Source organism: Meles meles, chromosome 4 (assembly GCF_922984935.1).
Source record: "Meles meles chromosome 4, mMelMel3.1 paternal haplotype, whole genome shotgun sequence".
NCBI lineage: Eukaryota > Metazoa > Chordata > Mammalia > Carnivora > Mustelidae > Meles > Meles meles.
The window spans coordinates 32,376,949-32,404,763 of record NC_060069.1 but is presented as its reverse complement, the minus strand read 5'-3'; the positions used below and the strand labels follow the sequence as shown (position 1 = coordinate 32,404,763).

At 51.0% G+C, this 27,815-nt stretch overlaps 1 protein-coding gene across 1 annotated transcript in view; it reads left to right on the top strand.

Moving 5' to 3' along the window:
- The first annotated feature begins 1,454 nt into the window (after positions 1–1,454).
- Positions 1,455–27,815, top strand: part of ITGA9 (integrin subunit alpha 9) — a 344,297-nt gene continuing 317,936 nt past the window's right edge. Inside the window, exons 1-3 of the mRNA XM_046001922.1 lie at positions 1,455–1,898; positions 18,124–18,251; positions 19,442–19,548. Coding sequence (XP_045857878.1) covers positions 1,714–1,898; positions 18,124–18,251; positions 19,442–19,548 — 420 coding nt within the window. The 5' untranslated portion in view covers positions 1,455–1,713. The remainder of the gene's footprint in view (positions 1,899–18,123; positions 18,252–19,441; positions 19,549–27,815) is intronic.

The window sequence follows — 27,815 nt, the reverse complement described above, 5'->3', positions numbered from 1 at the left end:
GGGCAAAGGCTTTCTTCATAAGCTATACAAATGGCCAACAAGTACACGAAAAGAATCTCAACACCACTAATCATTAGGGAAATACAAATCGAAGACACAGTGAGATACCACTTCACACCCGTTAGAATGGTTACTACATACATATGTATCTCCAAAAACAAACGAACAAACAAAACCCAGAAAATAACAATTTTTTTTAAAATAACAATTGTTAATAGCACATAGAGAAGTTAGACTTGTGCGCTGTTTGTGGGATGTAAAATGATGCAGCTATTGTGGGATGTAAAATGTAAAACATTATGGCGGGTCCCCAAAGAATTAAACATGGAACTACCACATGATCTAGTAATCCTACTTCTGGGCAATTACCCTAAAGACCTGAAGACAGTTATCTCTAACATGTACATTCATTCATAGCAGTATTATTCACATATTTACAATAACTGAAAGGTGGAACCAACTCAAGTGGCCACAAAGGGATCAATAGATAAAGAAAACACGTATTACGGTATTATTCAGGCTTAAAAAAGGAAGTACTGATACCTGTTACAACATAAATGAACCTTGAGGGCGTTATGCTACATGGAAAAGTCAGCCACATATGATTCCACTCCCTAAGTATTTAGCAGTCCAATTCATAGAAAGTAGAATGGCGGTTGTCAAGGACTGGGGGAGGGGAGGAATGGGGAGTTATTGTTTAATGGATATAGAGTTTTGGTTTTGCAAGACAGAAAAGGTCTAGAGATGGATAGTGGTCGCTGCACAACAATGTACACGTACTTAATGCCATTAAACTTAAAGATGGTCAAGATGGTTAGTCTTATATTATGTGTATTTTATCACACTTTCACCTGTCTCCCCACGTACCGCTGGGCGCCAACCCTCAGAGCTTCAGATTCGTTGGGTCTGGAGTGGGACCTATTTGTGCGCGTTTCCTGCAGGATCCCAGGTGATGGGGATGTTGCTGGGGCGGAGACCACACTAAGGGATCAATGTTGTAGGAGACCAGGTGAGTGGAATAGGGAAGGGTGCTGGGTTCACTCCCGCGTGGATCTGCTTGTTATGAACGACTGCCAAGTGGCAATCGTTGAGCGCTTCTCCTCTAGGTTGCCTCGCAGCCCACTCAAGGGGCTGCAGATGGTAGCGCTGGAATGTAAACTCAATCCTTAACCCGGCTTCCTTGGGTCTTTGGGGTGGATGTGAGACCGAGAGGGAACGGGAGACCCCGCGACCCCGCAGGGCGGCCAAACACGCAGCTGCGGGGAGGATTCTGGAAACCTCTCCCGGCTGGGGGCCCGAGGCTTGGTGGGAGGTGCTGTAGCCCCGAGCCCCCTCCCCCCCGCCTCTGCCGGCGGGTCTGCGACTCTTGCGGTCCGCCCGGGCAGTCCGCGGGGTGGGCTGGGGGCCGGCAGAGGGCGCCGGCGCGCCGTCCCAGCGCCAGCCTCCGGGCCGCCCACCCCGCGGGCGCGCCTCTCTGCAGTCCAGCACCTCCCGGCCCGGGCCGCTCGCTCCGGGCGCGCAGACTTCTCCGCCGGACTGAGGACGCCGCCCGCCCCGGGCCGCCCCTGCGCTCGCCTTCCGCGCCCTCTCGGCCTACCGTCCCCGGGCCGACGCCGCTTCCAGCCAGCGTCCCGCCCCCGGGAGCCTCCCGGCCGTCGGCGGACCTCGGCGCCCTGCTCGCGGGGCACAGCGGAGGGCGGCGGCCGGCTGGGGATGGGCGGCCCGGCGGCGCGGAGGGGCGCCGGGGGGCTCCGCGCGCTGCTCCTGGCGCTGGTGGCCGCGGGGACGCCCGCGGGCGCCTACAACCTCGACCCGCAGCGCCCCGTGCGCTTCCAGGGGCCCGCCGGTTCCTTCTTCGGCTACGCGGTGCTGGAGCACTTCCACGACAACACGCGCTGGTGAGTGCCCCCCGCGGCTCCACCTCGGTCCCCCGCCGGCCGCCGCTGCCTTTTCCGGCCGCCTCCAAGCCGCCGTCCCGAGGGAGAGATTGCGGTGTCTCGGCGGCGCGCAGCTCGGCCGCTGACGACAGGCGGGCAGGGCGCGGGACGCCGGTGTCTCGTCCCGCAGACGTCGCGGTGGGCGCCTGGGGTTGGAGGCGGCGGGGCCGGCGCTTCCCCGCGGTCCCAGCCCGGCGTGCGCGGGGAGAACCCCGAGAGCGGTCCTCTCGGCCTCCCAGTCTGAGGAGACTTGACTCTCTCGCTGGCTCAGAAACTTGGCCCCTATGCCCCCGGGGGGCCTCAGCGGAATGCCCCAGGGCCCGAGGAGAGCGGGCACGCAGACTCCTCAGTGTCTGGGAGCTCTTAGTGACACCCCACCCTCCGTTTCTCGGCATCAAGCCACTCTGGTGCGCGGCGCCGAGGACGCGCAGTGACCCCGGGACCTGAGGGGGACAGGCTGTGTTTGTAGGGGAAGAGTGGGGATCCCCAGAGGTCAGTGTCAGGCAGCCCGAGGGGCACACTGCGGTCCAGAAGCCTCCTCCTTCCTTACAATACCTTCTTGAGGAAATGAGGCGAGGGGGTCCAGGATGCTGGAAGGGAGGATGGTCCAGGACCCGGAGTGACAAGCCTGGTGCGTTACCTCGGGGACAGCCTGAGCCTCATTTCACCTGGGTCCTCTGACCTGGAGACAAGCACCTGAAGTTTTAACAGAGGGATGTGGTTTTGTAACGTCAAGGAATCCATTTGCTCCCTGAGCATCCCAAACTTTGGGAGCTCTCCCCATTAAGTGCCATCAGCTAAGAGGCACAGCCTGTGTCCCCAGCCCCTGAGGAGAAGCTCTGAGATGAGCTTGGTCCCTCTTTGACCCTTTCCCTGGGCAAGTGGGAATCCCACAGCACACAGGAGTCACCTCCTCATCAGAGAGTTAGGCCGTGGACAGTTCTCCTGTTCAAGGTCATGTCCCAGTGGGCGCTGGGTAACAACTAGTCTGGAGTTGGTTTTGTTGTGTGGTCACCAGTGTGAGCGTCCTTAGGGGATGCAGGTTAGGAAGGCGAGGTCTGTAATGTGTGCTCTCAGCATGCAGCTGTGTGAGACAGTCACTGCTCTGAACGGAACAGAGGCTGACGGAAAGGGTGAGTTTGTAAAACTGAGTTCTGAAGCATTGCTGAAAGGGCATGGGGGGGTGCGGTATGGGACACCCTGTGACTGTCCAGCCCGTTAGCAATTCTTTGTTAAGGAGAACTGCCTCCAAGAGAACCAGTCTGTAAAGTCCTGTGTAGCCCCTGTCCAGTTCCACATCTCCTTCCCTACCATTTCTCCCAGTTGCCGAGTTTAAGGCCAGACTGTCTTTTTCTGCCTTGCTAAATCCCCTTTTCAAAGTAAAGCAGGCTGAACACCTTTTCCATGTCCAGCCTGCTCCGAGTTCACTGTGGGCTTTGGATTTGGTAGAGAATGCAGCAGGAGTGGTTGGAGAACGCATCCCAGAATTCCACCCCCTCCCCCAGCCCCTGGACTGTGTGACCTTGGCACAAAGTATGTGGGGCGGGTGGGTCAGGAGTAGAAGGGCTTCTCTGGGCGGGGGGGCTCTACAGGAAAAGGTGGGCAGTGCAGCCGGAGTGCTGTGTGGGATCTGTAGCTGCACGGGCTAGGGCGCCTCTGGGCTCTATGATGTGGCTCAGCTCGCGGGAAAAGTGCCAGGACCCGATCCCCTGGATTTGGACGGGCCACACGTCAAAGCTGTTCTAAGTGGGGAACAACTGGGGGTGGGAGAGGCAAGAGCGAGTTTGACATAGGAAAAAAGTCGAATCCGCTTTGTTTCAAAAGGGAGATGAGGAAAAGCTGTGTGACTGGAATAGGTTCGGCAATTGTAGGAAACGACAGACTGGCCTTTGGCTTGGCACCCGGGTATCCAGGGAGGTGGGGTGTGCAGCTGGAAGGTAATGCTGGTGTGTGGCCTTGGTGCCAGTGGAGATGTGGGGCAGATATTTCCGGGGCCCAAAGGGACCCATCACAGCCAGGGTGCTGATTCAGAAGGACCCTCTCCAGTCCCGATATGAGCATTTGAGCATGTTAGTCTTCCCATTCGACTACTTGCCCCGACAGTTTTCCAGGTGCCGACCAAACTCGTTGGAAATCTTTTTAAAGCAATTTTTTTTTCTTTTTTTGCCCCACATTGTCTTAATTTTCATTATAGTTTTTGCTGTGTCCTTGCTATCTGTGCTCTTGCTGCTTTTTCCAAGTATTTTCCTCCTCATCCTTTTCTCCTCCCTCCCTTCCCCCCAATATTCTTTGTCTTAGACCTTGAATGTTCTTCTCAACTGACACGCTGCCCAGACGTGTAAGGTGTGGCTCTTGAAGCGGGAGACTTCCAGCCTCACCTCCTTTCTTTCTTTTCTCTTTCTCAAGATTAGACTTACCCCAGGGCTAGTGAAACTTCCACCAAAGACCTCTTACTCACATGGGCCCCTACCAAAACCATGTGCTGAATTTTATAGTCCTAATCTTGTATTTTCTTGAAGATAGTCACCCTAAATTTACAAGACTTAGGCTCAGTGGGGTCTGGATCTACCCTCTATGTCTCTACCCTAACTTTAGCTCTAGGATTGTTTGACTGACTTAGCGACTGATTGTCGGTCTCTTCCTACCAGGCAGTCCCAGGGCCCTGCATCTTTTAGCCCCGCTTGAGGGACACGTAGGTTGTTTCCAATTATTCATGATTATAAACACCAGCAGGGGTAAACATCCTTGTAACTAAAGCCTTGCGGACATCCTTAATTATTTCCTTCGAATAAATTCCTGGGCTTAGTATTGCTGGGTCAGAGAGAAGGGAGGTTTTGAGGTGTTTTGTATGCATTTACAAAGTGCCAGTGAAGTTAATGTGTGTACTTTAGAGAAATGCTTTAATTCAGGCCCTGAAGTTTGAGTGATTTGCTAAGGGGCTGATCCAGTGCTGGAGAGGAGCTTAGCCGTCTACGTAAGGGGAGCTAAAAAGATCACGAATATAGGCAAAATAGGTGTGGGAAGTAAGGCATCGACGTGAAAAGGAAAAGTAATACACTGAAACTTTGAAAAGAAGGAAAATGTTAATTGAACCTTGTATCTGGTGTCTTTCTTCTCTGGAAATTACTCTTTAGCTTAATTCAGTATTAGTGGTTTAATAAGTTGGCTTCCTGCTTTTTCCAGGTAAAGGGATTTGTTGTAGGTAGGGTGAGGAGCAAGAAGAATGTGCTGATGGGGGTGGATAGAGCCCAGGCAGCAGGGTCGGCATGGGCTCTGCAGGTGACAGTGGGGGGGGGGGGGGTCCATGGCATTAACATGGAACCCAGGTACACATCACAGAGCATGTGTGTGCACCCTGCCGGGAGAGCCAGCATTTTTTCTTGAATCCCATAACCAAGCATACCTGTCAGTGCCTTTTTTCAGCCAAAATTGTCACAGGTCAGAAAGTCCGAGATTTCTGCGAGAGCTGGGGGTGACCTTGCTTTTATAAGCCCTGGGGCTTGAACACAGCTCCTACAGGGTTGCATACTGAGCATTTGGTGCTCAGACCCTATTCCTGGTCCCTCTGTTGTTGCCCTCTAGGCGGTGTGAGTTGCCGCTGTGGCCAGGTGGACTGGAATATCCCGGACAGTGTTACAGATGTCATTTGTATCTGTTTGGATGCAAGCATGCACGGGACTCGGTTTCCTCTTTTTCCAACAACACTCAGTGGGTGTCTGCCTGCCAGAATTGGCTTCCTCGCCTGTACCTCTCCCCGCCACCCCCCGCCCCTGGGTCTTCTTGCACCCTTTGAGCAACGGCAGTAGGTGCCAAGGAACACGGACAAAGCCGATGTCTGTCCCCTTTGCTTACACGTGTACCCTTTCTTCAGCTGTGAGGCAGACAACTGTAACACCCTGTGATATAAATCAATGAGGCCGGCGAGTGTCCAGCCCCCAAAGTGGGTTTCTTTCCCCCCCCCCTCCCCCCTCCTTCCTCTCTGCCCCAGACGCCCTGGAGTCCGAGGTGGTTGGGTGCGCTGGCTTCCTCTCTGGCGACGTGCTTCCTGCCCCATCTCCCGGGACACATGCAGACGGCTGTGCTCAGGCTCAGAGCAAGTGCTCGGAAATGGAAGACGCGCCGGCTCTCTGCTCTGCGGGGGCTGTCGAGCATGGTTCGGGGAGGGATGGGAGGTCATTCAGAGCCCAGGAGAACACAGCGTTCTCTGCTCGCATTAAGGCTGAGACTTAGAACAAGCTGGACGGTTCTGCCCTGCTAGTGCTGTTGCCATGAGCCGAGTGGGTTGCTATTTAAATAAAAATTGATTACGACCACCTTACGTCAAGAATTCAGTTTCTCAGTCATACTAGCCACGTTTTAAGCGCTCAGTCTCCACGTGTGGCTGGTGGCCATCACACCGGATAGCACGTAGGACACTCATTGCAGAGGGTTGTGGACAGTGCAGGTTTAGAGCAATGAATTAAGGCTTAAAGGGCCAGACCACGGTCTGATGAGGGCAGAAGGAAAAGGAAAAGCCAACCCTTGGCACATTTGTGTATCCGAGCAAGTGGAGGCACTTGGAGGGAGCTCAGGATTAATAATGGTTTGTGGTTCACAGGGTACAAGGAATGAGGTCCTGCTGCTCCCTCTGGTCGGGAGGGAATTAATCAATTAATTAATCCATTAATTAGGATTAATAGTGGACTGCCAGGGAGGCTGACGACTTTGTCTTTTCCCTTGTCAGACAGCGGAGAAGCTTCTCTGCTAAGGTAGAGGGTTCAGGAATGAAGACGTCACCCAGCATCCGACACATGAAGGGATTGCAGGGTCCTAGTCTGGTGTCCCAGGCAAAAACTGAGCTGTCGGCTCCGATGGGGGAGAGGCGTGTCCTTGGGCAGGCACAGTTCAGAGGGGCAGAAGGGGGAGACCCCCCCATGAAGGTAAAACCTCTAGAAGGGGGACCCTGGGATCATGGGCCCTGCGGTCCCCTGCTACCCATCTTTGTGAGGAGACATCCGGAAATGGCAGTGAGAACTCTCCTAACCTGCACGGTGGGTGTCTTTGCTGAGTTCTTCAGGCCTGTGCCAGGCCCTCGGGTGGGAGTGTGGCTGCACTTGCCCATCTGGATTTTTGGAAGTGGCATTTTCAGACCTTATTCCTGGTTCTTACTGCCCTGCAGAGCCTGCTTTCTCAAGCTGTCAGGAAAGCATGGCGTGTATGTGAGACCTGAGCTCTAAGGAGCCCCAGAGAGTGTCTCTTGGGGTCTCCAGGGTTTTTCCCTGAGGATCTGGAGAAGCTGGCAAGGGTGCTGTTTCCTGAGCTAGTGCTGAAAGCTGGCAGAGGCAGAGGCCGCTGTCTTGCCCAGGGGAGACCCTTCTGGGGCAAGAAGACAACTCTTCTCAGCCGGTCACTCACAGCTCTGGGTGTGAGGGTGTGAAGAGCTGGGTCCCAGCCAGCTCCGACTCCCGGCTGACTTGCTGCTGGTCCGGAAATGGTCTTTTTCTGATAACTCTTACTGTGATTTGTCTAGGGAAACTGTTGTTTTCATGTGTATTGAAAGCAGCCACCATGTTCTCAGAAATCCAGGGAGGAGGCTGTAACTTTAAGAAATAAAAATTGATAATCCCATGGGATAGTATTTGCTGGGCATCTATCTACAAGAGGTCAAAGGCTTTCACAGGCATCCTAGTCTTTAGCCGAGTCTTTGGGACAAGCTGGTGAGTGGTTTCCAGTTTGCCGGTTGGAGAACCTTGTGCACAGTCTGCCCCAGCCTGGGTGATTGATGCACAATGATCTGGGACTTGTATCCGGGGGTGTCCTCTGGGATGCTCAGGTAGAGATAAGAGTACAAGAGAAGTGTTGGGGTAGGGGGGTGGGGCTATGAAAGTTAGGGGGCAGGGAGCAGGACTGGCTAGGGAGAGCCTCAGACTGTGTTGTAGATCTGATTAGGGTGTCCATCAACTAGACAGGGACCCCCCCCCCCCCACCAAAATTGTAATCAGTCATTGGCTATGCCTGCCTGGCAGGAGTGTGGCCTCAGCTTGATTGCTCTGGCCATCCTGAAGGGACTGTGGCTGGGAACTGTCAGCTGACTGCCCCCTTGCAGCTGAATGGCAGGTGGCACATGGAGCCAATCATTTGTGAGTTGCTATTAGGAAGGTATGAGATGTGCTCCTCGGCCAGCAGTCATGGCTGGGATTATCTGTGCCTTTGCTTATTACACTGGGTCAGCATGGATTCTGGAACATTAGGATTCTGGCCTCAAGCAGACTCCAGAGCATTCTAGCTGCCAGCTGATACCCAGGGTGCCTCTTCCTGATTTTCAAGAATTTCACAGGTGAAGGGTGGAGGAGGGAGAGAGTCCCCCCTTACCTTGAACCATCAGGTAGCTGATGAGCTGCCGACCAGAGGGAGCAGCAGGACCTCATTCCTGGTACCCTGTGAACCACAAACCAGTAAGCCAGGTGGATTGGTGACCAACCAAAGCAGAGGAAAGTATTTTATCACGACCTTCCATTTATTTATGTATGTATCTGGTGTGTATGTATGTGGTATGCATGCATGCATGCCAGAGGGAGTCTTAGAAAGTGAAAGTGAATCCAAGATTGGGAAAAATCTAGAGTCTTTGAAGCCACAGCTCCCTGGGTCCCCAGTTTCTGCTTTGTGGGAGAGCAGAAAGATCTTCCGTTGTGAGTTTCCATTCACAGCTGAAGCAACATGGTGGCAGCAGCCAGGCCCGTTGGGTACTTAGCACGTGCTGAGTACTGTTCTACACGCTTTCGATGTGTCAGCTCATTTAATGTTCCTGAGGCTCAGCTGGTTGTCATTCTGGCCCCACTCACAAAGGGGAACACTGACACACGGACGTGTTGCTTGCCTAGTCACATGGCCAAAGTGGCAGAGCTGGGGTGTGTGCCTTTGCTTCTCACAGAGTCAGGAGTCTGAATTTGGGGCTTCAAGGTATCCAAGCGTCTGTCTCATGAGGTTCTGTCCTGCCTGGCTTTGCAGGAAAAGTTTTGGATTTATTCCAGTGGCAGCTTCCCTGTGGGGTACTCATGCATGACCCACTGGCCACCTGTGAGGGGATACTGGGGCTCTGCTTTCCAGAGATGCTTGATCACCGAGGAAATAGGGACCCAGAGATTCCACTAGGGACATTTGTAGAGCCTGCTCTCACACCACGTCTCTGTGAGGGTAAGACAGAGTGTCCTAGGAAAGATGGCACATTCTGGAATATTCCATGTATCCATCCTAACCTCCCTGGGCTGCTTTTGTTACCATATCTTCATCCCCATTTAAGAAGCTCTATTTACAGAGGGGATGGGGAAGGTAGCTGAGGCGGCCAGTGTTCAGGACTCCCCTTTGGATTTATAACTTTATCAAAGAAACCCACATAGTCAGACTTTCTGCACCAATGTGTGAGAGAGGATGCTTCGTGTCCCCTACAACCTGAACCCAAAAAACACAAAACTGACTTTGTCCATGTCCACACATCCCTTGGTGTATTGAAGCCCAGTGGCCCTTCTTAGCCCGGTGTTCCGAAGCTGCAATGTGTGCAAAGCCTCGAGTACAACCGGTCTTGTGCAGGATGTTCCAAAATGCGGGACCACGCTTCTTACCTACCACGGTGGGTCCTACGGGGTGGATGTTCCAGATCCAGGGAGTGGGGTTCTTCCTGGCTCTGCCTTCATTGTGGCCCCTGATTTCCTAGCAACAACCAAACCTGTGGTTTCTCGGTCTTAAAGGGGGGCTGCCGAGATGCATGAGCGCATGGTGGTCCTTCAAGGTCAGCCCTGCCCTTGTTTAGCTGTTTCAGCCTCAAAGGACATTTGTCAGGCCTCCAGGCCCTTCAGCAGTTTGAGTCTGGTTCGGCTCACTGGAAGAGAGGAATAATAGTTTCTCCCTCACCTCATTCTTGCCTTAAATGAGGGGATGTCTGCAAATCCTGGAACATCACCTCCAGCACATAGGAAGCCCTGGAAAATACCAGTAGTTTTTTCTTGGTACTTTGATCTGGCCTTGGGAACTAAGGTTCGTCTTCATCCCGACCTGAGATGCTGCAGGAGTGCTTTCAGGATATTTGTTGATGCCTCTGTTCGTTTGCCAAAACCGGAGTGTCCATACTCAATACAGACATGAATGAGAGTTCTCTGTGAGATGCCCTCGTTCTGTGTGGTCTCTGACATTTTGGTCATGTTCTCCATAAATCTGCATTCTTCTGTATTCACTTACATCCTACCTGCTTCCAGAAAGGCTCTGAGATGGTTCCTTTCACTGCAGACCTGTGGGATTTTATATCCCCGAGCTTTGCATGCTGCTTTCTGCTCTAGCAGGTGGGAGGCCACCCCTGTTGTGGGGAGCTCTGGCCCTCATCCCTGGCCATGTAAATCTGAGAGGTGAGTCTGTAGTTCTAAGGTCAGAGGTGGTGGTAAGAATTTAGTCCAAAAGGATCAAGGTAAAAGTGTTGACCTGTTCTTCTTGGAGAAGAAAATTATCACAAGAAAGCACCCATGGTTTTTACTCAAATCTCCCAGAGGTCTGTAGCTTGCCTCTTTTGGATTTTATTGTTCGATGCTCTCAGGTGGGCCAGAGAACACTGGCCCTTTCACCATGCTTCCTTCTCCAGCTGCCGCTTCTCAGTGCATTTGCCAAGACCCGAGGCCCTGGCCAGGGCAGCAGCTCTGAGGATACTTCAGTCCCTGACAGAGCTGCCAGCAGGCTCATGCCTCTCCAAGGAAGGGGACCCTGCCTGTGCTGCTGCTCTTTCCCTGTTGGGCATAGAAGCTACGTGTTTCATTCTCCGACTCAGCGTTTGGATTATATCCCTCTCCCTCCCTCCCTCCCTTTCTTTCTTTCTTTTTTTTAAAAGATTTTATTTATTTATTTGACAGAGATCACAAGTAGGCAGAGAGGCAGGCAGAGAGAGAGAGGGAGAAGCAGGCTCCCTGCTGAGCAGAGAGCCCGATGCGGACTCGATCCCAGGACGTTGGGATCATGACCTGAGCCCAAGGCAGAGGCTTTAACCCAGTGAGCCACCCAGGCGCCCCTTCCTCCCTTTCGTTACTCCAACCTAAAGTTCCCAGAATAAAAATATTATTGCTAGCCCTTGGGAGTACTTTCTATCCCAGAGGAGCCATGCTCATGGTCACTCTGAGGCACTGGGGCTACTCTGAGGTGCAGAAGCCAAATCCAAGGTTACTTGGCAAGTAGATTGCAGAGTGGTGATTTGGACCCAGGTGGACTTGACTTAATGCTTGTCTGGCTATTCTCAGGGTCAGCCTTGCTGCTGCCCTCTCCCCCATCAAGTCCCTCTCCAGGGTATCCATTTCCTAAGGAAGAAGGAATAGTGCCCCCATGCTTTTTCTGGGAGCATTTCTGTCTGTTCTTGGCCTTGGCAGGTAGAAACCCCTACCTGTTCTCAAAAGTTGGGCCATCCTGGATGCACCCCCTCCCCAACACCCTGCCATTTGCCATTCCGTTTTGTGCCTCACTGCTGTCCTGGGAAGGGGACTGTGCATTTGTATTATCTTGTAAGGATGTGGGGAGGGGGCTGAGTGGCTAGGGGACTTGCCTGAGGTCACGGAACTGCAGAGGAGGTGACACGCTCTTCACGGCTGTTTCTGCCACCCCATCTGGCCTTTCCCATATCAGTGCCCTCATTAAAATTTGTCATCCTGGTTGGTAGTAAGATTCTTTGGGGGAAGGAAAGGAGACCAGGGAGTTGGAGAAGCAGTAGCAGTGGTTCTCAGGGGCAGAGCTAGGTCAGCAGGCTGGACTCCGGGGTAGCTGGTGGACAGTGAGGTGCCACGGCCCAGGTCCCTTCAGAGGGGCCTGTCCTACTGTGATGACATATCTGTTTTCTGTGACACACCACCTGAGGCCTCAGTGTCCTAAACCAGTCACCATATCTTAGCTTGTGAATCTGCAGTCAGCAGTTTAGGCTGGGCGCAGCTGGGTGGTTCTTCTCTCAGCTGGAGAAGAACGCATGTGTCTGCTGTCAGCTTCTGGGTGGGCTGGTCTAGGATGGCTTCAGTTGGGATGGCTCATCTCCACGTGTCTTTTATCCCCCAGCAGCGGGGGCTTGCACACGTGGTGGCTGGGCTAGGGTGCCAAGAGAGCACTCAGAAGGATGCATGGTCTCTTGAAAGCAAAGCTGGAAGTCAAACCATGCCCACCTCTGTCACATTCAGTTGGCCAATGCAAGTTACGGGGCCCAACCCCATTCAGGGGGTTGGAGGATGGAAATAGACTGAACATCCTGATGGAAGAAGCTGCAAGACCCCATTGAGAAGGATGTGGGTGCAGGAAGGATGGAGAATCGTGGCCACTTTTGTAGTCTGCTGCTAGTGGTGAGAGTGTCCTAATCATTCCAGGATTTCTATGAGCTCGGCAGAGGGTCTGAATAAATTCCTGGTTCTGAGGAGTGCCTGGGAGTGCTGCCAAGTCGGGGAGCTGGAATGAGTTGGGTGCTAAGGTATTTGGCCTACAGTCTAACCAGTCTCCTGTTTTACCAAGCACCACCGTTGTATCAAGCACTGTGCTAGCTACTTTATAAACATTAAACCTTGCAAGAACTTTTACTCCGTGCATTTTGGTTCTTCTTCCTGTTTTACAGAGGAGGAAACCAGAGGCCCAGAGTAGTTAAGCTATGTGACCTCAGATAAGTTTCTTATTAGTAGTTGTGGCAGAACTTGAACCCTGTGTTAGCCCTGTGCTTCTTGCCCTTTACTTCCCTGAGTAACTTGCCCTCACAGCTTAGAATTCAGGCGGAACTGTTAGTTTAAAACCCCTAAAACGAGTGAGTATCCCGTGGTTTGAGTCAGAGTCTCAGTTTTCCCAACTGTAAAGAGAGGAGCTTCTGAGTCCCTCCAGGTTCGCCAGCTCCAGGTGGCGAGCACTGGCCGGGATGCGTCTCTCCTCTCTGGGAGTGAAGGGTTGCATGCGGTCAGACGTGACTTCCTGGCACCAACCAGCCCTCTCTCTATTCAAGTTTTGGCTGCTTTTTGCCCACTAAGGGAGGGGCAGTGATTCCTGGGATTTCCAGGCAGTGTGGTGGGACACACAGTGATTGAATTCCACTCACGTCACTGACATGTGGGTCCCTGGGGAAGCTTTGGCATTGGGTTCAAATGCACGAAAGTAAAATTAATGCATTTAAGGTTTTCAGTGTCCACTTGCTTTCCTCGATCGCACTGTAATTTCACCCCCAGGAACCATGGCTGTGGTATTTGTGGGTAGGACGGGAGCCTTCCCTGGGGAGGCATCATGGTCCTTTTCTGTCACCTGCTAGCCGGGAATTTACCTGCTGTTTGTTCTCCTGATGTGAGGAATTGGTTCAAACCAGATGGGTGGTGGTGTGGAGTCTCTGTAGCCACCACCAAGGAGGTGGCCGTGTTGGAAAAATAGATGGTGTTTAAACTGCCATAAGAGGAGGGAGTTTGGAGGACTGGAAAGAGGACACCCTTGGATGTGGATGCCCAGGGTTTAAATCCGAGCTCTGCTGCTTACCAGTGGTGTAACCCACGATCTCTTAGTAAAAGGTGCACGAGAAGCTGCCCAACAGTGTTACCTTGAGCAAGAAATGGGACCACCTGGGAGCGTGACTGGTGCGGGCTGATGAACGGATGGACCCCCATCTCCAGACAGGTGTGTGAGAGGGGCAAACCTCTGGGCATCATGGTGTCAGCAACGTACCCGTTTTAGAAAAGCAAGAAGCTGATCAATATTCAGCCTGATGTGGAAGAGTAAAGGGATTCTATTTTAAACCCCAGTCCTTTGCATGACAGAAATTCCCAAAGTTCTAACCTGGGAGCCACCTGCAGAGCCTCATGAGGGCTTTTTCTGGCAAGATCACATGGGGTGGCTGGCAGCAGGGGGCTGGTCGCGTCACACTTGCTGGTTCTTGTTTCCTGCTTTCTGGCTGCTGTGGGGTAGGCAGAATAGGGGCATAGGCACTGCTCGTGGCTGTTGGGGTGCATGTTGCCTTGTGGCACCTCACCGTGCTTCGTGGGCCTGGGCGTGTCCCATGTCTACCTTTGGCCACCTGTTTCTTCATCTGTAAAATGGGCATAATAGTGCCTTCCGTGGGATTGCTCTGAATATATATATATTTTTTTAAGGATTGCTCTGAATTTTAAATGCAATTCTGCCTTGAAGGAGCCTCACCCAGCACGGGCACACTCCGAGTGCCTGATACACCCTGGCTGTCCTCATAATTGGAAAGCTAGATTTGTGAATTAAGGAGAGGACTCTGAAATGTCTTCGCAGTGTGAGAGCATTAACTGGAGCTGGGATAGGAGGAGAGTCTCACTTCTGGAGGGTCATTCGTCCACACTGGCCCCAAAGGGAGCATGGCGATTTGTAATCAGCGCAGGCGGTTATATCGTGCTTCTCAGGCGGCATGTCGGCCCGAGAGCTGGTTACGACATGCGTTCTGACCCTGGGGGCTGAGACCCGAGATGCTGTATCTCCCTCGGGCTCCCAGGTATTCTCCAGGCTGCCGGACCAAGGACCACTCTCGAAGTAGCCCACCAAGGTGCGAATCAGCCTGATGATTTATCGAAGGGAGCCTGTTAGTGGGCCACCCGGGCCCTTTTCTATGCTAACTATACAAAGGAAGGAAACATCTCAGTGTCCTGTCGAGGGTACCAGGGAAGATTTGGGGAGGGGGGAGCGGATGTTGGAAGTGGCAGGGCTGTCTCGCTATAACTCAGAACGATGAGAGAAAAGGCAGACGGCATCTTCATGGTGGTTTGTCCTGAACTCTGGGCGGTTGCATGCTCTCATCTCTTGGGATCGGCCTGGCGGAGAGCCAGCTGAACTCACTTCAGAGGAGATGGGCTCGTCGGCTGGCCTGCCTCCGCAGTCTTGCTGGAGGACGGCCTGGGTACAGAACAGCTCCAGGCTGCGGAGGAAGCCACAGCACTCTGTGAACACAGAGATACAAGCTCCTGTTCCATCGTGCCACCCCAGGGAGCGCAGATGTGTGCGCACACACCCCCTTATCTCTTGCTTCATTTCCCACTACAAAGGATTTGGGAGAAACCTCGTGTGACCGCTGATGAAGAGTCGGTCCCCGAGCGCTGTGATTGTGCCCAATCAGCCATTGGTAGAACCCTCGAGGACCTTGGGTCTGGAAGGGAAAAACGATTCTGTGGATCCTTTTGCCACCTTAGGTTTTGATGTAAACTTTGCCCCTCTGGGTCTCAGCTCTAGTCTGGAAGAAGCATCGCCTGCGTTTTCAGCCCTCCATGGTCCCTTCCCTGGATAACCTGTGAGCCTGGGTCAGTGAATTTAGTGCAGTGGGATGTCTGTCGGGATCAGGATTCCAGTGCCTTTTGCGGGGTTGGGATAAAAAACTAGCTTGTTTCTTGCAGCCATTTCTCTCCCTTGCTGTGTGAGTAGTTCTCCCCCTTTGTCTAATTTTTGTGATGTTTACAAAATGAATTGCAAGTGGCATTTATTTGCTGTGCTAATGTAAATTAGGCGTTTGTGGGAACTTTTGGACCCAGCCCCATCCCGCTGGGGTTTTTCGAGTGCAGAAGGCATTTTATGTTCCTCGGCTCCTACAACCTGACATGTGAAAAGGCCGTGGATGTTTCGGGCGTTTAGACCTGTCAGACTGCTAATTCTTCTCACCTGTGAAAACATAACTGGCATTATCGAGGGCAACCCTTGGCTTGCCCTGGTAGTTCTGAAGCTCAGCCCCAGAAGCCAGGGGGGAAATTGATCCCTTAATGTGGCTTTCTTCTCGCTGGAGTTTCGTTTTGCGTGTCATGGTGCATTTGAGTTAGAGCAGCCAAGAGCCCGCTGAGCTGCCCTGGTGTGGTCCGTGTGGGAAAGTGCCTGCTGGGATTCCCGAAGGCTGTGGGTTCCAGCCCCGCTGCCTGGGGGTTCTGCAGCTGGGGCCCACTGTGCGAGGCCACGGGAGCGGGAGCTGGGGTGTGACTGGGGGGCCTGTGCCCTTCAGACCCTGCACTCTCAAGACCAGACTGATCTGGAAAGAAACATGCCACTAAGGGTTGGTTTCCCTGGCCCCACGTGTCCTCAGTGATCCTTTGTGTTCTGGGCATTGAGGAACTGGGCTCAGAGGCAGAGGGAGTTAAAGACAGGACCCACGTGCCTTCTCGTGAACCTCATACTGTGTCTCTGAGTCCGATTAGTGTGGCTGTTCAGCCTTTGCAGCAGCGGGTCCATCTGAAGGGCCAGACTTCTGTTGTCTGACAGCTAGATCTCCACTCCTTTCAGCCAGGGGCTGGGAGGGAGCACTGTCATGCTGCAGCTAGGTTGGGGGTGAAGGTCATGATCCCAAGGTGAAGGTGGCTTTCAGGACAGAGTGCAGGGAACCTGGGCCAGCTTCCCATGTCTCTGGGGAGACTGTCCGGGGTCATTCTAGCTTCTGCTAGATCGCTTTTCCACAGACACAGAGTGGATAATGCATTCTATGCCAGGGCCAGTAGGGGCTAGTATATTGCACAATGTGCCTGGTACCTTTCCAGGAGAATTGCTTCCCCTTTCCAGGCTGCCAGATGGAAGGAGCAGTGGCTTGGAATTTCCTACTCTGTGGACACAGGTGTAGATCTTGTTCAGACTCTCACCTTACAAGCACTTTTCCACATGGCTGTGGCTCAGCACACACCGTGCGTGACTGTACCGGTTAGCGTTCTCCACTTCAGCTCTGCGCTTGACTGCTCTCTGGGAGTGATACATGAACATGTAGGGCACAAGTGTTTCTGTAACATCGGCAGGGGAGCCCGTGGCCACTTCCCACCATGTTCTGTGTCCACACAGCCCCAAATGCGTCTCTTCTGTTGTCTTAGCATTCTTGCTCTTGTCCTCCGGTGGGGAGGGGCCCTGTGGGGAAGAGCCGATCCCCACAGCAGCCTCCCGGTCAAGACGAAGGGCTTCATTCTTGTCCCTGTTTGTATGGGAATACTTCTACCTCTGGCTGGCGTTGGGGTAGAGGAAGTGGTTTGTAATTCTACCCTCCTGATATTTCTTTCCTATATCTCCCTAAATATACATGCTTTGTGTGTGGTGGGGAGCAAGGGGGAGAGGGGGACATAGAAGAGAAATGACATCTCCAAATTTCCTACTTTTTATTAATTCTTTCTTTTTACTGAAGTATCACACACATCCAGGCAAGTGCCCATGTCATGTACACAATTCAGGGAATCATAACCTTTGTGCAGACACTACTCAGGTTGCAAACAGAGCATCATAAGCACCCCTGGAAGCCCCCCTCCCTAGCTGCAGCCTCCCCCCCCACCGCTTCTCCCCAGAGGTAACCCATAGAGTGACCTCTAGCGCCAGCTAAATTCCAGCATCTTTGGACTTGGGATGAGTGGGATCAGACAGTGAGAGCCCGCCAGGCCTGACGTCTGTTGCTCAGTGGTATATTCCGGAACTTCCTCGTGTGGCGCCGTTGCACGCTCGTTGATTTTCATCGCAGCGCAGAATGCTGTTGTGTTTCTGTGCCGCCACCTACCTGTCCGCTCTGGTACGGGGAGACCCTCTGAGTCTCGTCTAGTGTTTGGCCACAGCATTTTTACTGGGAACATTTTTGACCACGTCTCCTGGTAGACCCATGTATGCATTTCTGTGGGGTATGTTCCCGGAAATGGGATCTCCGGGTCCTCGGGTAAGGCCCATGGTCCACTTTCTTAGGCACTTAGGCAAGTTCTTTAAGTGGTCCCCCCAGCAGTGGATGAGGGTTCCAGTTCCTCCATATCCTTGCCAGCACTTGGTGTTTGAGGTCTTTTTGGTGTAACCTAGTAGGCGTGAAGTGGTATCTCACTTGGATTTCTCTGATAATCTGATTAATCTGATAATTAAGGATGTCCTTAAGCATCCTGTCATATGTTTATTGGCTGTTTGGTTATCTTCTTTCATCAAATATCTGGCCCACTATTCTGTTGGCTCTCTGTATTTTCCTATACGTCTATAGGACTGATACAGGTTCTAGATAGGAACCCTTTGGTTGTATGTGTTCCCAGCCAGTCTTGAGCTTTAAACGTGCCTGGAGAACATCCGATAGGTTCACTGCAGGAGGCTGTGCCCCCTGGCCCCGAAACCCAGGAAAATGCTGGGGTGTGGCTTATCAGGGAGCACTCAGGCAGCCCTCCCCTGGCTGGGTGAGAGTTAACCACCAGCCTCCTCTTTCCTGGTACTGGCTTGTGACAGAATGTTCTTTCTTCTGGATGTGCAGGGTTCTTGTGGGCGCACCAAAGGCAGAGTCCAAGTACAGTGCTTCAGTGAGGTCCCCTGGGGCTGTGTTTAAGTGTCGTGTCCATACCAACCCTGACCGGAGATGCACCGAACTGGACATGGCTCGAGGTAAGCGGATGTCACTGATGGGTTCCACACCCTCACACATCTTCCTCCCTCCTATCCATCCACTCACCCATCTATCCATCCATTATGTGTCAAGTACCTATTACTGCACAGAGATCTACTGGGGAACAAAGCCAAGATCTTGCCCTCCTGCGCCTTACAAGTTATTGGACTGAGAGGCATGAAGATGAATAGTTGAGGGCAAGAAGACCAGAGGGGAGGTGGGTAATTGATCTACACATGAAAAGATTCACACTGGCTAGCTGGGCAGCTACGGGAGGCAGAACCTCCAAGCCCAGGAAAGCACGTCCTCGCTTACTGAGTGAGGACGGTGTAGCCGGAGTACTGAGTGGGAGAGTGGAAGAAGGGTTGATGGGGTAGGCTGGGGCTGCCTCCCATGGGCCCCAGCAGGCTGGGGTAAGGTGTGAAGATTTTATGCTTTGCGCAAAGGGGGAAGCCATTAAAATCCATCTTAGGCTTTATAGTTTAAGTAGGGAAAGATATGATGGATGGAGGTCTTAAAAAACTCACTTCAGTTCAGTGGAAAATACATGACGTATCATCTTTGGAGTCAGGGGATTCTACCCAGGTTCAGAGTCCGGCTCTGCCAGTTACTAGTTGGGACTTACTGGCAAAGCTCCATGGCCTTCATGGCCTCAGTTGCCTTGCCCGTAAAGTCAGGATGAAGATACCTTCAGAACGATAAGAAGAGAGGTGATGCGTTGATCTGTGCTTGGCACATAATGGGAGCTCTTTTATTACAATCCCTCAGGGCCTCACTTTCTCCAAAGTTCTTCCCCAGCAAGAGCTTCTGGTTGTATTTTTTTGAGCGAAGAATTGTTCTGATCTTCAGCTGAAAGGGAGAGGTATCCGCAGTGTTCTCCAGCGCTACTCAAAATGACGGGTTTGTGAACCGCTTATTCCCAGTACATAAGAGATCACAGAGCTAGCTTCAGACCATAAAGCCCCGCACCACTTCCTTCATGGAGCAAGTCCTGCATGAGAAAAATAATCGGCTCAAATAAACAGCCAGCAGGACACCGTGATGGAGTCGATTTACACTTTGCTCCAAGTTCCTTATTTTCTCACTGGCAGGTGACCAGCATTTGGACTGTATGTAGAACACCCTTTGAAAAGTAGTCCACAGGACATCGTTTCTCAAAGCATGTCTGGCTTTTCTCTTTCTTATCCAGGGAAGAATCGGGGCATGCCGTGTGGAAAGACCTGCCGGGAAGACCGGGATGATGAGTGGATGGGGGTGAGCCTGGCCCGGCAGCCCAAGGCGGATGGCCTTGTGCTGGTAAGGCCTCCTGGGGGTGCTGTGGGGAGGGGATGGCACTCTGAGGACCGATGGCTCTGTGATCCCCTAGGCAGGCTGGATGGCACAGTGACAAGGGCATGGCCTTGGGGGTTGCTGGCTCCAGACTCCTGCTTGGACCAGTGATGGATCTTTTTATTTTCGTTATCTGTCGGATGTTTAATGTCTGTTCCAGGGTGTAGAGATATGGTTGTTTTAATAAGACAAAACGTGTGTGAGCTGTGCTTTGGAAATCTTGTTCATTACATAAGCACTTTTGTGAGTGTGTGTTTTTTGAGGTATACGGTGCATGGAATGCACAGAATCAAGATTACAGTTTGGCTTTTGACCATGGCACACTCCTGTGTAATCCCCCCGCCCCCTTCCAGTTAGAGAATGTTTCTCCCATCCCCAAAAAGTTCTCTTCTGTTCCTTTCTAGTCCGTTCCTCTACCCCAAGGCAACCACGGTTATGATTCGTACTACTGAGGATTACTTTTTATACTTCTAGAACTTCATATAAATGGAAACCTACCATCTGTGCTCTTTTGTGCAAGGCTTCTTTCACTCAATACTTTGGAGATTAACCCGTGTTATATCAGTAGTTTATTCCTACATAGGGTTATGTATTGGGAAATCCGGGTTATTTTTCATGCTTTACAGTTGACCGTTGAACAACACGGTTGGAACTGCATGAGTCCACTTATAGGTGGATTTTCTGTAAATGTATTTTCTCTTCCATAGGATTTTCTTAGTGTTTTATTTCCTCTTGCTGACTTTATTGTAGGAATATCAGGTCTAGTACATATAGCATGCAAAGTACATACAAAGTAAGTTCTTGATCAGGTTCAGGCCAACAGACTATTCAGTTGGGAGGAGTCAAGAGTATGTGCGGATTTCCAAGTGCATGAGAGCTCAGTGCCACTAACCGCCACATTGTTCAGGGGTCACAATTCTATTTGGCTCCCAACGTGCATATGAGGTACTCAGGCTCCTTAGGTGCCTTGAGGAGGTACAAAGAATAGTCTTTATATACCCTTGACACTTGTGATACCCTACAGCTATGCCCTCCGATGAAGTAGCTGCATGGAGTCCATACACTTTAAATTTATCTAAATTAAAAATTCAGTTTTTCAGTTCCACTAGCCCCATTTCAAGTGATCAGTAGCAGCCCATGGCTCCTGGCTACTGTGTTGGACGGCACACAGAGAAAACACTTCCATCACTCCTGAGAGTTTTATTGGACTCCACAAAAAAGGAATTTGTAACTGCCTCAGAAGTTTTGTCTCCTTTTTTCCTTTGCTTTTACTCTTTCCTATTATGGTAGAACACTAAAGTAGTTACCCAGCCTGATGTGATCAGCTTGGTGGGGTTTTCATATCCACACGCTCGCATGCCTGTTGCTAATCCCATAATGTTCCCTCCTGGCCCTCTCCACGGAGATAACCAGTATTCTGACTTCATAGCCCTTTTCTTTTCTTTGGTTTTATCTTGGAAGCTCTATGAAGATTTTTCTTCTAAAAGTATAAGATCAAGGAGGGAAAACGTTACCAGCTGCCATTCATTGAAGGCTTCCTTTGGGCCACATGCTGTCAAGCTGAGGGTTTCACATATTTATATTTTATCCCGATTCTGAATGCATCTAGGCAAAATGTCTCCTTCCCCTCTTTGAGGAGCCCACTTTGTGTTAAACGTCTCCACAGCAGAGGCTGCTCTTGTGAATGCAGCCTGCCTTCTCACCAGGAGCGTGGTGTCTGCCCCTTGCTGGGCCCCTGGGGGAGGGAGGAAGCAGCTGGATGCTGTCACGAATGTGCAGGGGCATCCCGACTGGAATCACTGGGGATCCGCCGAGGGCCCCCGGCCCCGCTGTTTGTCTCCACGTCCAGCGCTTTAATCACTGTTGCGGGCTTTCTGGACCTTCTCCAAGCCTCGGCATTCCTCCAGACGTAGCGGCCCGACCCTGACCGGACCTCGAGGCCCCAGGAGGCCTGCAAGGCTTGTCTGCCATCCTCTGGAAAGGAGGGAAGGCACCGCTCCATCAGATCGGGGCAGCCTGAGCTTGAAATTCAGAGCAGCTGAGGTGGTGGTCTGGGGGACACATGGCCCACGAGCCCTGTGAGCGTGTGGAGCGTAGAGCCAGAGGTTGTCCTGTGGAAACGTTTCCTCCGCCCACAGAAGGAGAACGTCTGTGTGGCCGGGAACTTGCTCCCAGAGGGTCCTGTGTCATAGTAAATCTGTCTGAGGAGGGAGCTGTCTCCGGGGACCCCATGGACCACGTGGGACCAGTTAGCAAAGGAAGCCAGGGAAGGCAGTGCTGGGGCTTCGTGGAGATGGTGCTTGGGCATGATAGCCCTGTCCTGATGCACCCCACGCAGGGCTGTCGTTCTCTTATTTTGCACAGTTACTGCTTCATCCACTCAGTGGGCACCCACGGGGGTGCTGGAGAAGGAGGGGCTTGTGACCGCATCCATTTTCCTCATGGCTTTTTTTTTTTTCTAACTGTAGTCAAAGACACAATGTAATATTTATCATTTTAACCATTTTTTTAAAAAAAGATTTTATTTATCTGACAGCACAAGCAGGATGAGTGGCAGGCAGGGGGAGGGGGAGAAGCAGGCTCTCTGCTGAGCAGGGAGCCTGATGTGGGGCTCGATCCCAGGACCCTGGGACCATGACCTGAGATGAAGGCAGATGCTTAACTGACTGAGCTACCCAGATGCCCTGTCTTAACCATTTTTAAATGTGCAGTACAGTGGTATTACCTGTGTGCCCTTTGTTGGGCGGCAGGACTCTGAGCTTTTTCATCTTGTAAAACAAGCTCTGCACCCATTGAACATTTGCCCCCTTCCTGCTGCCCGTAGCCTCTGACTACCACCATTCCTCTAAGAGTTTGACCCTATTCGATAACTCAAGTAAGTGGAATCATGCAGTATTTGTCTTGTGACTAGCTTATTTCACTTGGCATAATGTCCTCAAGGTTCATCCATATTGTAGCGTATCACAGTATTTTCTTCTTCTTTTTTTAATTTTCATTTTAATTTTTTTTTTAGAGCCTCCACACATGCAGGGGGAGAGGAGCAGAGAGGGAGAGAGCGGAGGGAGGGGGGAAAAGGGGAGGGAGAGGGAATCCTAATCAGGCTTCATGCCCAGCATGGAGCCTCATGTGGAGTTTGATCCCATGACCCTGAGATCATGACCTGTGCCAAAATCAACAGTCAGATGCACTCAACGGACTGAGCCACCTGGGCACCCCATTTCTTTCTTTTTAAGGGCTGAATACTATTCTTTTGTATATATGTACCATATTTTGTTTACCCATTGATGGATATTTGGGTTGCTTCTACCTGTTGGGTATTGCGAATAATGCTGCTATGAACATAGGTGTGCAAATACCTCTTCAAGATCCTGTGTTCAATTGTTTTGTATATATATCCAGAAGTAGGATTAGCTAAACTCTATGGTAATTCTATTTTTTAATTTTTGGAGGAACTGTCACACTATTTTCCCACCATGGCTACAGCATTTTACATTCCCACCAACAGTGCACCAGAGAAGGGTCCCAGTTTCTCCAGATCACTGCCCACACATTTCCATTCCTTTACTAGTGGCCACCCTAGTGGGTGCAAGATGGTATTTCAAATTTCCCTAATGATTAGTGATATTGAGCATCTTTACACGGGTTTGATGGCCATTTGTGTATCTTCTTCGGAGAAAAGTCTGTTCTACTCCTTTGCACATTTTTAAATTGGATGGTTTTGTTGTGGTTGAGTTAGTCCCTTGGGTTTTTTGCACATATGCCATCTCTCTAGAAAAGGCCTGCCCTAGGTCCTCTCTGTTCCCAGCCCTCTCTCTCCTTCCTGATTTAGTCAGCTTCCTCCTTGAAGCCGGTCCTTTGGTGACCGTACTTTCTGGAATGAGCTTAGCATCTTTTGAGTCATTAAGAACCGAGCATCATGTAGTTACCTTTAAATGTATAACTTACCTGCGTGTGTGTCTCCTTTTTTATGGAAGCTGCTTGAGGGAGAGGCTGCATCTTTTTACCCTTTTTACTGTCAGTACTTGGAGACAATCTCTCTAAAGAGGGGTGTCTAAAAGTGTGCTTGAGTAAGATGAGGGCTGAGTGTCACTGTTAAAACAATTAGAAAGCAAATCAGTTGCCATTCCTTCTTGGTGGCTGCCTGAGTGATGGCTAGAGCCATGAGGTAAAATGCTTTAACATGGCCTTAGAGGTCAGGTGAAAGTAAGGTACAGGGAGTGGTAACGTCATCCATGTTTACATTTTATTCATTATTATTATTTTTTACTTATTTGACAGAGATCACAAGTAGGCAGAGGGGCAGGCAAGGAGAGAGGAGGAAGCAGGCTCCCTGCCGAGCAGAGAGCCCATTGCGGGGCTCGATCCCAGGACTCAGATTATGACCTGAGCTGAAAGCAGAGGCTTAACCCACTGAGCCACCCAGGCACCCCCATGTTTACATTTTAAAGGCCTTTTATCCACTTGCTTTTTCTTTAACGTGTCAAGTCCACTTATCAAGGCTTTCTGCAAGGCAAGTATTTATTTGAAAATTAAACACAGGAAGACAGGTGTTATTCAAACACCTTTGAACCCTCAGGAGGTAGCTGGGATGTGAGCATGGGACCTGTATCCCCAAGGAACATAATGTTGGATTCCAGGGTGGGTTTGAAGAGGAGGAGGTGGGCTGGGGTTTTTTGCATACAGCATCTGGTGCTGATTCAGAGTAAAGAACAGATGGAGAATTTGAAAGCTGTGACAGGGCGTGAAGTGTCGCATCGACCAATGACGTTTTCTCTGCCCTGAACCCAGCAACCAGCTCTGGTGGGCTGACTTTGGCTTCACATCGGCCAGTCTTGTCACAGGTGTTGTGGTTCCTTCATGTTCTCTTCCAGCAAACAGATGATACCAGGAGCAAACGCAGCGTCGGCATTAAGGCAAGCCCCTCGCCTCCCCACATGGTCCCCCAGCACTCCTCGTGTGCAGATGACAGTTTAAGAAGTAGAGAATAAGAAATCATTTCTTACCATAAACACCCAACCCACCTGGCACAGGCATAGACTGGGAGGGCACCTCAAGATGTTCAAGTCTGATGTTTCTGCTTTTCAGTCATCTCCAAGTCTCAGACGACAAATAACAGAAGCATCTAGATTATTTCTGGTGGCAGCGGTGTTCTTGGCGCTAGGCCGTGTCCTTTCCAAACACCAGGGCAGTCCCTGTCTATTCACTGCTTCTCATCTGTCTGCTGTTTCAGAGCTGCAGGGTCCATTTCTGCATTTACTTCTATTGCTGTGTTTCCGGGTTGTTGTTGTTTAGAGAACTTTTAATGAGCTAAAACACATGGAAGAGAGTACAGAAATAATTTGTGTTCACTTTGATAAATTGTCATTGGGGCAACATTCTCAGAATGGACTTTCCCAGTATCTCAAAAGCCCCTTCCCTGTGCCTCCCAGGCTACTCCATCCTCCCTTGGAGCAGGGGGCAGAAGTTGGGGGGGGCACTTACTTGCTGGGTAGGGGAGATCTGTGGCATCGTGGTCCTGACCCCCTCCACCCACTGTTCCCGGTGGCCCAGGGCCTCGCCCTGACTGTGCAGGGTGGACCTGAGGTGTGGTAATAGCTCTGGCCATCTGTGTAAGAGGGTGGGGTGGGGACCTTCGTGCCTTTGTGGCTGAGCCATTGGGAGAGGCCCAGGATCCACTCCCCCTCCCCCTGCCCCCCACACACTGCCTGCCCAGAAAGACATGCTATTTCCATATAACAAAAAAGACTTGAAATAAAACTTGTTCGTTTTCTCCTTTTATTTTTTGGAAGTAAAAAAAAAAAAAAGGCACAACCATCCTTATAACTGGAAAGATGTCAGATTCTAAGATTTGGGGCGATGGTAGACCCTCTTCCCCTTTTTTAGGATTATCTGGAATCTGAGTTTGGCCGGTCCTGCTGTCTTTTTTAGAGAATGCTCTTTCCTGTTCTTCCCTGCTCTGCCCCCCTTCCTCCCTCACAGCAGAACTCATTTAGAGAGATTGATGGGGTTAGTAATCCTTTGGAGACAGTCCCTAGGAATTTTTTTTTTTAACGTAGGAGTCAGATTGACATGCGTGTGTGTATATATAATGATAATCAGGGATAAACAGTCTTTTCTTTCTATAATTTATATTCAGAAATACTCTTTGTTGCTTTCCTACATGCATACTGCCTTTGACACTTTGATCTCTGACCTCACAGAATGCTTTAATTTTAGTTTAGTTTACTGTGAAATGCAATATTTGGATTTTCTAGGAATTCTTCAAGATCACTTCTTAAACAGTTTATGGCACTTAAAAAAAAACAAAAACAAATGAGACAATAAACCAGACATTAAATGCAGAACATCCTTCCTTAGAAGAGTCAGCAGGCCTCATGGTAAACATCCGCCTCTTCTTACTGTCTCTCCGGCCCAGAGATACAATAAAATGCAGTAAGCCCTGGACGCCAAGGGCTTTCCTGAGTCTATAAGCTAAAATAGGAGTCACAGGAGCCAGCCAACTAGATGGCTTGCAAGCCAAGGGAATTGAGTCAGAACTAAACATGGAGAAAATCAACTGCTTGGTGGAGTGGAGCGATTACGGGCTTTGTGACAGATTTGTACAGGTCCTTGAGAAACCTGCGGTGAGTACAAGACAGGATCAAGTGCGGAGGTATGACGCTTTGCAATATAAGGAATAACAGGACATTTGTTTTGTGTAGTTTAATGTCCTAGGGCAAGAGCCAGTGAGCATGTGGGCAAATTCACCTTTCCCCACAGTGGTCATTTCAGAGGTATTGGTGCCTGTGGATAAGGCTGGGAACCCAACAGCCACCAGAGCTATCTCAGGTGGTGGGTTTGACGGTTCCTCAGGCAGGAAGTTGAAGTTTTCTTTTTCTTTTCTTTTTTCTTTTTTTTGAAAGATTTTACTTACTTATTTGACAGAGAGAGATCACAAGTAGGCAGAGAGACAGACAGAGAAAGAAGGGGGAAGCAGGCTCCTTGCTGAGCAGAGAGCCGAATGTGGGGCTCTATCCCAGGACCCTGAGATCATGACCTGAGCCAAAGGCAGAGGCTTAACCCACTAAGCCACCCAGGCACCCCAGAAAGTAGAAGTTTTAAATGGATAATGTTTTCTAGTGAGACAAGGAGGGCCCTGAAAGGGTGAGTTCCAGTCCTGTTTGTAGCACTTGCTGGTTCTGAGCCCACTTGCGGTTCCCACGTGTGAAGCAGGAATTCCAGACTCCTGTGCCCACCCCCGTGTGGCAGAAGAAGTCAAACATGGGCCATAGAAATGCTGGACATTGTGGCCTGTTGTGCATTTGAAGGAGAGAAACCAAGAAGTTAAGAACGCTGATTATTTTAAAATGCGGTATTTTAAGGAAATACATCTGTAGGCCAGACTGAAGTGGCTCGGGAGTGGAAGTGAGTGGTACATGTGCACGAGAACCCGGCACACCCTCGGAGTGAGCAGGTCGGACTCCGGCCAAACGTGTGGATGCTTGGACATGTGCGGTCGTACATGGAGTGGGCAGTTATGTCCGAACATGAGGCTGGGGGTGTCTTTAGTGGGTGGGGAAGGATGCGCCCAGGCCACGTTCCTGCCGCGGGCTCCCATTTCAGGGTCTGTTGGACCCTGGTGCTGAGAGGCTGTCAGAGAGCTGACTAGGGTGTCTGTCTGTCCATCCCTAATGGCCTCATCTCACATAGGCCAAGCGATAGCCCACCTCGGATCCCTCTGCCTCGAGCCTCCTCCCAGGTGCCCTTCTAGCCATTTCTTTGATTTCTCAGGTCTCTGCTCAGATGGCCCCTCCTCAGAGTAGCCCTCCCTGGCCTGCCTGTGGAAACCAGCCACGTTCTGGCATGAGGGAACTTTGGGGTGAGATGGAAATGTTCTGTATCTTGTTTACGGGTTGTCTACATGAGTGTACACCTTTGTCAAAGCTCATTAAATGACATACTTGGGATTTGAGCATTTTGCTCTGTGTTAACCTACTTTGAGAAAAGAGCCATCAACATCTACGTCTAGTTAACGGCGCACATGCTAAAATCTTTCTGTAGGCAGAAACGGTCAAATACGGGCGGTGGTCCAACCTGCTACTTTGCCCTGAACCAGCTCAAAACAGGAGCTCCCCAAGTGTGGCCTGCCATCCAGCAGCCTTGTGAGGGCTGGAGTCTGTCTCCCCCACCAGGCTGACCCAGTTCTCTGACTGTTCATTGCTGTATCGTCAGGGCCTAGCACAGAGCCTGGCACA